The sequence below is a fragment of the Arachis stenosperma genome, chromosome 6 (genome assembly GCF_014773155.1).
Source record: "Arachis stenosperma cultivar V10309 chromosome 6, arast.V10309.gnm1.PFL2, whole genome shotgun sequence".
Classification (NCBI taxonomy): domain Eukaryota; kingdom Viridiplantae; phylum Streptophyta; class Magnoliopsida; order Fabales; family Fabaceae; genus Arachis; species Arachis stenosperma.
This window is the reverse complement of record NC_080382.1, coordinates 144,597,677-144,610,513: the sequence shown is the minus strand read 5'-3', so window position 1 is coordinate 144,610,513 and position 12,837 is coordinate 144,597,677. Positions and strand designations below refer to the sequence as shown.

The 12,837-nt window shown below is 28.5% G+C and overlaps 2 protein-coding genes across 2 annotated transcripts; both read right to left on the bottom strand.

Annotated features, from left to right (window-relative positions):
* Positions 1 to 1,981: 1,981 nt before the first annotated feature.
* On the bottom strand, positions 1,982 to 5,538 carry LOC130936690 (transcription factor SPATULA-like). Its single transcript, XM_057866821.1, has 6 exons — positions 5,117 to 5,538; positions 4,442 to 4,540; positions 4,292 to 4,357; positions 4,015 to 4,080; positions 3,392 to 3,679; positions 1,982 to 2,367 (listed from the first exon to the last, which is right to left on the bottom strand). Exons 1-6 carry the CDS (start codon positions 5,474 to 5,476, stop codon positions 2,350 to 2,352), a joined length of 897 nt encoding a protein of 298 aa, XP_057722804.1. The 5' UTR covers positions 5,477 to 5,538; the 3' UTR covers positions 1,982 to 2,349.
* A 2,776-nt stretch (positions 5,539 to 8,314) lies between these two features.
* Positions 8,315 to 11,582, bottom strand: LOC130936223 (uncharacterized protein At5g43822). Its single transcript, XM_057866260.1, has 6 exons — positions 11,128 to 11,582; positions 10,633 to 10,751; positions 10,088 to 10,267; positions 9,624 to 9,683; positions 9,235 to 9,299; positions 8,315 to 8,973 (listed from the first exon to the last, which is right to left on the bottom strand). The coding sequence occupies exons 1-6, from the start codon at positions 11,257 to 11,259 to the stop codon at positions 8,933 to 8,935; spliced, it is 597 nt and encodes a 198-aa protein (XP_057722243.1). The 5' UTR covers positions 11,260 to 11,582; the 3' UTR covers positions 8,315 to 8,932.
* Positions 11,583 to 12,837: the final 1,255 nt, after the last annotated feature.

The window sequence follows — 12,837 nt, the reverse complement described above, 5'->3', positions numbered from 1 at the left end:
ATTAATATAAATATATAAATATAACTCAACGTATTGTATAGTAGCTATTCAATTTTGACAATATTTGTTGAAACTAAAATATATTTTTTAATATTTTAAAATATTTTTAATTTAAAAATTGAAGGTTAAAAAATTGTAAAAATATAAAAAAAAAACGTGGCCTTTTTTTAGACAATCATTGTAATCACTATTATAATAATAGCTTATTTACAATTCACCTTATAGTTTTTATTATGGAATTTGTTAATATTTCACATTATCCATGAATGGTGATGAATGGAGAATAGAGAATATTATATGTATCTCTTTTGTATAATTTTTACTTTTGTATTAAAATTAATTAATAAAAATAAGAAAAAAATCTTTTTTATATTATAAAAATTTATACACCAAATATCAATTTTGGTTATCAAGTAGCAAACTCTTTGCCACCACCTCACACCATGCATGCATGTAATGTTAAAGGTGGACCATATGTCACGTGTAAACAAAGTAGTAATGATGGAATATGATTAGTGATCATTATATATATTAAGCACACAATATTAATACACACTTTTTGTTTCAACTTGTATTGTGTCTCTCATGCATGTCATCCTCCAATTCATTCCTTGCCTTCTCTACTATTATTATGACCTAGTAACATTTTTTTATTGCTTTTGCTTTGCATGTAAGTAATATGATTTTTTTTATTTAAAAAATATCAAATTGGAGCCATTTTGTTCGAATTTGAATATAAACTTTAGGTTTAAATTCCTTAACATCTAGTTATAATTTATTGATTTGCAACTAACTTGTTTTTGTCAAATCATTTCATTAGGGAAAAAAATTTGGCTTATTGTGAAACTCAAACTTCAACTTTGTTTAAGAAAATGAATATTTAATTACTTTAATGTAATTAAAATTGGGTCTAATTTATTTATTTACTCCATATTTTGTCATCATCATTAGCACACCAATGTTTAGGATTCAACAAAATTTGTATAATTTATCTCAAGACATTGTTTTTAAGACGGATGTATTGAGATTACAATAATAGTAGTTAAATTTCTACATATCCAAACACTCTAATACTAAAATTTATACTCTTATCCACTCTAATACAAAAATTGATGTTTTTGTTGCATTCGTTTTGCAACTACATTTGAGTACATAACTAGGATCATAGATAATATAATTGAGTATATATTTAATTTGAAGGGTTGGGTTTGTTTGGAAGTAGTTTAACCCAAAATGAAAAGAGAAAATTCAAGGGAAAATAGACAAAAAAAAAAATTGTCGTTAAATTTTAACAAATAAAATAGCCAAAAACATTTATTCAATGTGAACATAAGTGAAATTGCTAAAAAAAAAAACACTTTCATCAAATGTTTTTCTACTAAGCAATTAAAAAAAATAGATATTGTTTTCGTGGTTGTTATTTTTGTTTTATATTTATTTTTGTTCATTTTTCTCTTCTGAGTATTTAAAAACACTCATTTTTTAGGGGAAAGAAAGAACCAAGAATAAATCTTTTAATTTGTTCTGATGTTATCAAGTGTGATTTTTTGTTTTCCTTTAATTTTACTTAAAGAGGCTATAATAAAAGATCACATTTTACAATATTAATTGAATTAATTGAGAGAAAAAAAAAATCCTCTATCCTACAGTATATTAGATAGGTCATTAAGTATAAGGTGAAAACTCAAATGGACTTCACGTGAAAAGTTGATATCTCATATCTGTTAGATGAAAATTTAGTCAAATAAGTCAAATCATCTAACAGCTCTTAGATATCAATTTCACGTAAAATCGACTGCACATGAGTTTCTATATAAGTAAAATAATCTAAATAAGATTAAATAACGCTACCATAAATATTTACATTCTAACCAATATTATATATTTTTTTTAGATAGTTCGTTACAAACTCGACCCATAAAGAGAAGAAAGACACACTAAATAATATTCACCAATGTGATTATTAATATTATTATACCTATCTAATTACCTACGAAAATAACTAACAAACATATAAAACAAAATCAAATACTTAAAAAGAAAGTCATGATATATGGTGTAGAATGTTACATGACCCATTTTGCATTTGGATATATATTATATATTTTAATGCTAATGTAAGAGCACAAAGATTGTGTCAAACTATTACCAATTATACCATGATCAAGTGAAGCAACCCAATGGAGTTCCATATGTAGTTAGCAAATTTGAGTTTTAAGTTTAGACTATAATGTCTCAAAAACAAAAATATATTCTATTTAGAGATGGCTTTGCTGAACGAAATATGAGATTTTAAGACACTTCTGGGGATGATGAGTTTTTTCTGATCCTTGTTGTATCCAAAAGCAGTTATGGCATGTGTCCATCCTTTCACATCACAAACAACAATTGATAAGTCCTAATAAATTCTCTCAAACATCATCCTAACTAAATGAGCAAAATAATTGGTTGCTTATTAAGGTTATAAGATATTGAAATTATCTACTTTAAGTATTTAGTAAAAGTTTTTTATTTTCCAAATTTTGTAAAAAACAAACAAAGAGAAAACAGAATACAGGATTTCTTAGAAAACAATAAATAGGTCTTTGGTCTTTTATTTCAAAGATAAATAAGTCATTAACTAATTAAAAATATAAAAATGTCCATTATTTTTTAAAACACGAGACCTTTAAGTCTTTCTATAAGATCTAAGGTTGCGTTTGTTTCCAGAGACAAGACATTGAGACACAAAATTGTGTTTGGTAGAGGAGACATGGACATAGACAATATGTCCAGAGACACTAACAAGAGACATAACTTATTTTTTATTTTTTCTTTTATTATTCTTGTTAATTTTTCATAATTATATTTTTTATTGTTATATTCTTCATCTCAAATTTTTTGAATGAAAAAAAATGAGAATAAATTGAATTTCATAATTTGTTCTAATTTATCACTAAACAGAATACAAGAACACAAAATTTTATATTTCTTCAATGTCTTGTCACATCCTGTTCTCAGTGTCTTGTCCTGTCCTGTTCTTAGAAACAAACCCAGCCTAATTGTCCTTATATATTTTGGTAGGAAAAACTTAAAGATCTTGCATTTTAAAAAATAAATGACATTTTTGTATTTTTAAATAATTAAGAACTTATATGTCTTTAAATTATAAAGTCAGATACCTATTTATTTTTTTCTCTTATTTGAAAAATTTTCACTATTTTTTCTTTCTCTTTTGCAAAATTCTAAAAATAGAAAACACTGAAAATAAAAATACAAACTCAAAATCAAGGCTTGATACGAAATGTTTCACCAAGCCTTGATTTTATGCTACTTTAGTCATATCTTAATCACTCCCTTTTGAGAGAGCATTTAGGATCATATCAAAGGGGCTAAAGCATCAAACATGTACCTTGATAGAGGATTGAAAGCTTGATGAGTTATCTGAAGTAGCTAGATTTGTCAATGATGGCATAAGAGCAGATTGGTTTGAGATGCTGCATGGTCTGTGAAAACCAAAAGGCGGCCGCGCCACCAAGCTTTCGTCGGCTGTATATGATGATGAAGCCCCACCATTGATAGAGTTCTGAAATCTGTTACTTTCATCAAAATCCACACCAGTATGTGGCAGGATCATAGGTCTCAATCCTCCTGGTAGTGACATTGGATGTAAGCTCAAACCATTTCTCATCATTAACATCTGCAAAGTATTGAAAAGTATTGAAACAGTTTCAAAGTAAACAACATAGAATTTGACTTTGGTTTAATTAACAGAACCTTTAACCATGGATTCATAGTTCAAGGACAAATGTAGCTGCTAAAAATCCCTCACACAAAATCAAAGTTGGCCACACTAAAACAATTTATTAAGTCCATGATAATATTTGCTATTGGTTCTTATTAATAGATTGCAGTACCAAAACATGTTTTATAGTTCCCAACTGTTAGAAAAAGTTTATACAACAAAATTAGACCTTTTTTGAATGTCAAATAACTAGAGAACAAATGACAAGCCCAAACTTAAAGAAGATTCACCTGCACTTGAAGCTGAAGCTGCTTTAAATATTCTATAGCCTCATCTAGCATTGAAGCTTTGTCTGTCTATTGAAACCAAACCAAAGAAAAAGAAAAACTCATCATAGGCAAATATTGGTAAAAGAAAAATCAACAAATTAAAGAGATCATTTTTGTAAGGGTGAAAGGATACTGGGAAGAAAAAATAATTACCAATTTAGATAAAGTTGTAAATTTAACATTTTTTTTTTAAAAACACTTCATTTAAATGAACTACTATTATAGTATACTCATGTACCTTGTTAGAATTTGGAATTAAATTCTGTAAAGCCTTCATCTTCTCATTAATCCTACTCCTTCTTCTCTGAAAATCCAACAAAACCACACAATCAACAAAATCATCCAAAGGAAAAACAATTTCCAAAAAAAAAAAGAAGGAAAAAAAAACCTTTTCAGATAAATTATGAAATTCTGCAGCTCTGCTCCTCTTTGAAGAAGTACGTGGTGGTGGGGCATGCCTTGATGGCAATTCAGAAGTCTCACCGTTCTACACAAACAAGTAAAAGAAACAAAAGATTCCTTTCATAAAGGAAATTTTAATCTGTACTTGATTACTGTGACCACTACAGGGTGCTATGCAACAGAAAAATTATTCAAAAGATGCAACTTTGAATTAGACCCCGGTAAAAAAGAAAATAAAATTGTAAGATCTACCAAAGTTCATGATTTAATTTTTCCTAAGCTTTGCATAATTGCACCCCATTAAATATACTAAAAGAGGGTGGGGAAAAAATGGTATTTTTATAATATATTGTAAGATCTACCAAACTTTTAAGTTTTTAAGGTCTCCTTAGCTTTGCACCCCATAAAACATACTAAGTATCTATTTGAATTTAGCTTGGTTTATGTTCAAATCAGCTCATAACTTAAAAATTTTAAGATAAAATTTGACCCCAACAGACAAAAAAATGTTTTTTTTTTTTTTTTTTGTGTCTAAATTGAATCTAGTTCAAACATACCCCAAAACTGGGAGGGTGTGAAAGTTTCAATTTTGACATAACAACTGAGAAGTTGAAGGCTAAAATGTAAATGGGTTGAAGAGATTAAGAAGAAATTAAAGTACCTCAATTGGATGATGATGTGGCCTAGTGTTGTTGTTAGCATCATCAGAGTCATGAAGAGGTGCAGGGATATAATCGTCATTACAATTATTATTATTATTGTTGTTGTTGTTGTTGTTATTGTTACTGGGATTGTGATCAAGAAAGGGATCATCTTCATCATCATCATCATCATCATCATGAAGAGAAGAAGAAGAGAAACGGAAAGCAGATGAAGAAACAGCAGAAGAAGAAGAAGGGCCAAGAACCCGGTTTGTTATGGTCAAATTGGGCTGTGGTGGCGGAGAGAGTAGTTGGTTGAACAAAGCTGAGAAGTCTTCTGATGAGTCACAAGGGAAGCTTCCACCATTGCAGCCACCCATGAATGAAGCAAGCTTCTTCTTCAATATGAATATCAGAGAGAGAGAGAGAGAGAGAGAGAGAATGTTGTGTTGTGTTTGAGAAAGAGAAGGTTTGGTTTGCGGCTTTGTATTTAAATAAATAAAAGAAAATGTGAGTGAATATAGAAAGGGAGGGATTAAGGTTTTAAATTTGGTTATGAGTTCGTTTATTCTGTTATTATTATTTAATTAAAGCTTCATTATTCTCCCGCCTTCACTTACTTGTGCTTGTAACATCATGTTTGGATACTGAGCTTAGGATACATCCCCAATTGCTACAAACCAGAGTTAAGGTTTTATTTTTGTTAGTATGTGTGTTTTGGTTATTTTTCCAGGACTGTGTGATTAGACAAAAATAATAAAAATTATTGATTGTTGGGATAATAGAATGAGGGAAAAAAAAGAAAAAGAAAAGATGACGATGCTACAAATTAAGAGAAATAAACATGGATAAGAATTTGAGAGAGAATTCTTTTATTTTTTTTCTTAATTATTATGGTAAAGTATAATCTCTTACTATATATTTTTTAAGTGAGATTAAAGAAAAATTTGTGAAAGAAGATATTAAATAATAAAAAATTATATTTGACAAAATAATTGAGAGAAATTATTTCCAGTTTAGTGTATAAAGACTCAAAATATATATATGTTATAAGAACACGAGATTCAAATGGGACAGTATCAAATTTCTTTTAAATAGGATATTATATGTATAAATTTTTAAATAAATTATAATAATATTTTGATTTTATTAATATTAAAATATAAATGAATTTTTAAATATTTTTTATGTTCTTTTAATTATAAAGAGTATTTTAGATAACCTTTTTGTTTAATAATTAATAATACATATTATTTTTAAACTCATATAAAATAATATAAGATTATTATATATCTAAGTATTTTTTCATCTAAATTTATTCAAGTAGGTTCAACACTAACAAAAATCATTCTTATTAAAAGAGCATTATTACACGAGCTTTTTCTTCTTCTCCTCTCACGCACTTCTTCTTCTTCTTCTTTTAAATTCACGCACATCTCCTCCTCCTCCTCCTTCTTGCACGCAGATTCTTCTTCTGCTTTTCTTCCTCCTCTTATTCTTCTCCTCTTTCGTTATCGTAATCACCAACAACACCAACATTTTGCTAATGGATTATTTTTTCAATCGAATTGAATAAAATGCAATTGCTAAATTGAATTGAATGGACGTAGGTGTTCTATATTGAATTGAATTGATAATATCTAAATTGCAGACATAGGTGTTTTGAATTTGATTTTATATAATGGATAATGTTCCGTTCATTTAGTACTATACAATTGTTTCACCTTAGTAACGTGCTATTTTGAATTTGATTTTATATAATGGATAATGTTCCGTTCATTTAGTACTATACAATTGTTTCACCTTAATAACATATTTGGTTCATTATGAATTGAATTGAATTGAGTAGAGGCAGGTGTTTTAAATTGATAATCTCTAAGAGGAGGAGAAGAAGGAGGAGGAGAAAAAGGAGGAGAAGAAGAAGGGAAGAAGAAGAACTTGTGCGAATTTAGAAGAAGAAGAAGAAGAAATATGAGGAGGAAAAAGAGAAAGAAACGGATAATAAGAAGGAGAAGGAGTGCGTGATTTAAAAAATTATTACAACAACTTTGATAAATTTAAATAAGGATCCAGTTTAATTTAAAAAGAAACATCTGCAAGAAGAATATCACACAAAGGATATTAGATTTGGTTCATCAAAGACTAAATTAATTGATTTGACATGTTACATTACTAACATTCTACAATAATTTTTGGTTAACAGTGCTAACTAGACTACTCATGAAAGAACTAACGTGACTTAATCAATTTTAAAATTAAAATTGAAAAATCAAAATTATCATCAAATAGAAACAAAGGACCAATTTAAATTGTTATCCCTTATTCAAATTATGAGAACGGATTTTCTCTTTCTAATCACTCTACATCCTCATTTTAATTTATACTAAGTTCAATTATTAGAGTTTCTTATATCTTCTCGTGTTTCATTTTTATTCGTCGGTATTTTCTACCTCTTTTTTTTTTTTTCAGTTTTATTATAACCATGTGAGATCGTCTGATTTGTTCCTATTATATAAACATTATTGGATAAAAATTATGAAAATTTATTTGCATGCCAAGTTGAAGATAGGTCTCAATGATTGTGAGTAGTTACAAAAACATGTATGATTCTTTTTATACATAACATTACCTAGATATCCATAAATATGAACAATTTCTCTTTTTCTAAATATATTTATAAAATGTATCTTACTAGTTTACTAGTACTCTCCAGTCTCCAGGGACACCTTTTTTTTTTTGGTGGGTGGAGAATTCTTTTCATATCTAATATAGTGAAAGGTACCGAGAGTGAACTAAATTTAAAAATAATGCACATCTATTTATTTTTATGATATATTCAATTTCGTATCGAATAATAAAAAAATTCATAAAAATAAATATAAAGTAATACAAATAACGGCTAAAATTTTTATATATGATTAATTTTAATGTGAAATACAAAAATATTTGATTATTTTAGTGTTTTACATAATAATTGTGATAATAGCACAAATCGTCATTGACATTTTTTAATAAAAAAAATTTTAATTATAAAAAAAATAAAACATCACTAACATTTTGTAATATAAAATATTATTTTAATTATTAAAACACAAAACGTCATTTGATAAAAAAATATTATTTTAGTTGTAAAATCACAAAATATTATTGACATTTTGTAAATAACTATAGCAGTGTTTAACACATAATTTGATCCATTATAAAAAATTTCACACTTAGTAATACAATATAAAAAAAAAAGTTCACAAATAACACAACCTTTTAATTATTTGAAAAAAGAAAATAATGTACAGAATAAAATAGAAAATTGACGGAAAAACGGGATAGTAGAGGACAAATGGAAAAAGAAAAAAACAAAAAGCAAAAAGTCAAAGACGTCATAGTAATCTTCACCGTCTTATCCAACCAAACCACCAGCAAAGCCAATTTATTGTAGTGACCAAAAATGTGCAATTCCCGAGGCTGCTTTTCTGCTTGATAGCGTGTTCTCTTCACCATATTGCCCATATAATACTCTTGATTTTTGTTGTTCAATTAATTCGATGCAGTTTAATTGAAATTGAATTCAATACCACCCATAAATTATAATAGCGAGTCAAATGCCACCCCCTTAAGAGTCAATTTTTTCTAAAATTAGTAAAATGAGAAAAGTTTTCGAAACTCGCATTGTCGCACATGACGCAATTCATGATTGAATCCTATTTTTTTACTTTACCAATTTTCTGGTTTTAGATTGTTTTTCCTCTCTTTAACTCATATGTTGCTCTAGTCATGCTTGTAGAATCAACAGCTTCCATTTAAGTACAAGAGCTCAAGGCACAAAATCAATATCATCATCATAGTTCTTCAGCAAATATGATATCAAATACACGTTGAACTGCACCAAAATATAAGTTAGTAAAAAACCAAATTACTATTACCAATGAGTTGATCATTATTATTGATCAAATATGAAAACTCACGTGCAGTTATATTTATATAAAGTTGATAATTGAGAATCATGAGATGAGATGAGAATTTAATCAAATATATCAAATCATTAACGGTTTTCAACTATCAATTTTACATTAACATAACTGCATGCGAGTATTCGCCTTAATCAAAACCTCAGGTCTACCTCAAGATAATTCTTTCATACCTTCCTCAACAAGGAGATTAGGTTGATCAACCAAGAGTTGTTGTATGGCAACAAGATCACCGGAACTGCAATGCAGTTAATGCAAAACAAACACAAAACACAAGCACACAATAAGACAAGTTGGATAAGTAACAAAGTTAAAGGAATCGGACCAAATAGCATTAAAAAGCTGAAAAGAAACTATCATGAATATAGTAAATAAAAGAGAAGGAACAGTGTGCACACAACTCGATTCACTTCAACTTGCCAAAACCAGACTTCAATTGCGTAACCACAACAATAGCTTAAACAATTGTTACTTCTATTAACTATTCTGCTGCATCATCAGCACATGAAAAGAAACTATTATAACTTCAAAAAGTTGGACACTAGCATTGGCAGATTTATACCTGGGCTTTTTTAAAGCATTTGCTGATAGTGTTGAGATTATTGAAGACTTCAACAAATACCTGTTTCAAAAGGGAAAGAAGAAATATCAATCAACTGTCATTTTGAGAGTTTGCCATTAGTTTCACCCAGCAAAGGATGAAGACAGATTATTGATAAGCTTGACACTTCCTACAAAGAATCATTCTCATTTTAATAAAAACACATCCTTAAGATGCTGCAACCTTTTATAGATCTATGTTACCTATTTGTGTTTTTTGGTTCTTGAAAGTAAACAAAAATATAAAGGAAACATAATTCAAGTGATGCCAAGTTAGAATTGAAATTCTCTTAGTCCTCTAAGTTCTTCCATCCTATAATTATTTATCTTTTAAAAACTAAGCATGTATTAGTCATATTAGGTTATTAACACATGGATGGTCTCAAAGCACAAAATAAGGCGAAAGTCCCAGGAATTATTCCTTACTCGGAGTGATAGACGTCATGTAGAAACAACAAACCATCTAAGCAATCCATAAGAGTAGGTTTAACACCAATTTGCTGCTGCAGATGCTTCATGTTTGAGCGAGTAGAACTACCTTTCACCAGTTGTCTACTGTCATGATGTGTTTTCTCAAGAAACAAAACAATATTACGAAACTCTTCCCTGAAAGTTCATATCAAAGTAATTTCAAATAAGTCATTACTATCTATAACTCAATATTTTCATTAAGAACACTTGGAGAAGGATAAATTCAGGGTAGACAACAGACAACTGCAGAAAAACTATGCCACAAGTTACCATGCTACTTATATTTGACTGTAGATAGCATTATAAAGATAAATTCTGAAGTTGAAGACCAAACTATAAAAATGTTGAACAACAACAAAACTTTATCCCACTAGATGAGATTAGCTACATAGATCAATTAACGCCATTGAAATTGTCATAACAAATGCAAATAAACAATGTACATGAAATCCAATGTTATGACAGGTAGCACATTATTCTACAAAGAAATGTGAACTTACAAAGTACTCCTCATGGAAACCAAAATGTTATCCAAAGATTTCATCTGATTTGCCAAGAGAGCATCTCTTACATTGCAGTTACAACTTAGACAACCATAACTGCTAGGATTCTGAAGCACCTGTGCATAATCAAACCAATTACTTCAAACCCAAGTAATACAGAAATGCAACATTGTCAAAGCAATATATACAATAAAAAATTATTTACAAACTGTACAATAGTGTTCAGTAACTGGTAAGCATATCAAGATAGAAAATACAGAGATATTAAGATAGAGACAAGATCGAGAAGTTGTGTCTCAGTCGTTGTCCCCAATATCCCAAGTTTTTCAGTGAACACGAAATTGGGCAAGCTTTATCCAAGGACATAGATATTGTCTTGGATATAAGTCATCAACTCCAATCATATTCTTGTGTTCCTCATTCTCTGTATTCGTTACATGTTCCAGCTATTATATGCAACCAAAAGTTAAAATTAGTAATCAAACTAATTACCTGAAACCTATCAATAATACTGGAAGCACTCCTAAATTGTGAAATCAAGCAAGACTGAAGCTCATCCCATCGATTTAGTTGTTCCTTAACTTTAAGGAACTTCCCCTGAAACTTCTTCACCACACCTTCCATTGTGATTCAACAATATGTTCAATTTGAAACAACCAGTAATACAGCATCCAAGAGCCTCAAATGAATATTTTACGAGTCAGGCATTTTGTCAAACACATACAAGGCACTCGCTCAACTCACTGGGGTCGGAGTCATAAAAACCAAGAAGATAAAGCAACAGGGAAGTTACTTGTTGCCGGCTTCCGTCACCGGAGAGGAGGCACCGTCGTCCGTTGCTGTCACGTTTGAATTGATGGCAATGAGTCTCTCAAATTCAGAGAAATAGAATGCTTAAAAAGAAGGGTTTTAAGGTGGTTATTGTATAATTTAGGACTTAGCCAACATTTAAGGTGGCAATGAGTCTCTAATTATATATTTTCTTTTAATAATTATCACGTAATCAATGTGAGAATTAATTATTTTTGCTAGTTTAACCTTACAACTATATATTTGATATATATTAGTACGAACTATAATAGTTGGTTAAAAATCAGTTAATTATTTAGTCATGAAAAAGGTGAAAATTCAGGTGCAGTAGTCGTGACTTCACGTAAAATTGATATCTGAAAGTCGTTAGATAATTTGACTTATTTGACTAAATTTTCATTTAACAATTCTCAGGTATCAACTTTACGTGAAGTCGACTGAATTTCACCCATGAAAAATTACTATCACGATAACAATTTTTTTAAATTCATGATTCAATTTCTTGAATAATTTTTTTTATAATTCAAAACTCTATAAAATTTTGTATTGATTTTAAAATGTTCTCTTTATTAAAACAAACATTAGTTAACAATTAACATCATATCCTTTTTATCTATTATTTAAAATAATTTAATAAGTTCTCCCTTTAGCCCTTTGCCATTTTGCTGAAATAGGAGTCCACTTTTCTTGGGTACTTAGCATATAATTTGCATATAATTTGTGTTAAGTTAGCAACAAACAAGTCTAGAAAGCTAAAAAGATTAGGTGAGTTCTATGGTGTAGAAAGAAAAAAATTTCTATACCTATAGATATGTGTTGGTTCATTGGAGAGCTTGACAAGTGTTTAAAGGGGGACAAAATATGTATTCTTTGCAGGAGAAGTACAAGGGCCTTATTTTTTCTGCAAGTGGTTAGGTCAAAATTTTGATTGACTAATTATACTAATTAAAATTAAATTTAGTAAGATGATAAACCTCACTACAAAATTATTTTTTTATCGATCTTTAACAACTACAATAAAAGGCTTCAGTTTATATATTTTATTTTGTTTGAACTTTGAATCATTTTAATCTTTTAATAAACTAACTTATTATTTTTATTTTTAATCCATATTTATTATTGTTATTACTATTATAGTAAACTTTGTTAAATCCAAATAAAAGTTTAATTATTTTGTTGGTTTCTATAATTTTGCAAAATTTTTAATTAGGTCTTTATATTTTTTTAATTTGGTTTCTGCATTAATTTTTTTTAATTAGGTCCTTTTTATCGTATAGAGACTCAATTAAAAAAACTTTAGAGCAAAGACTCAATTAAAAAAAAATATATAAAAATTTAATTAAAAATTTCATAAAATTATAGAAATCAATGAAATAAATAAGCTCCAAATAA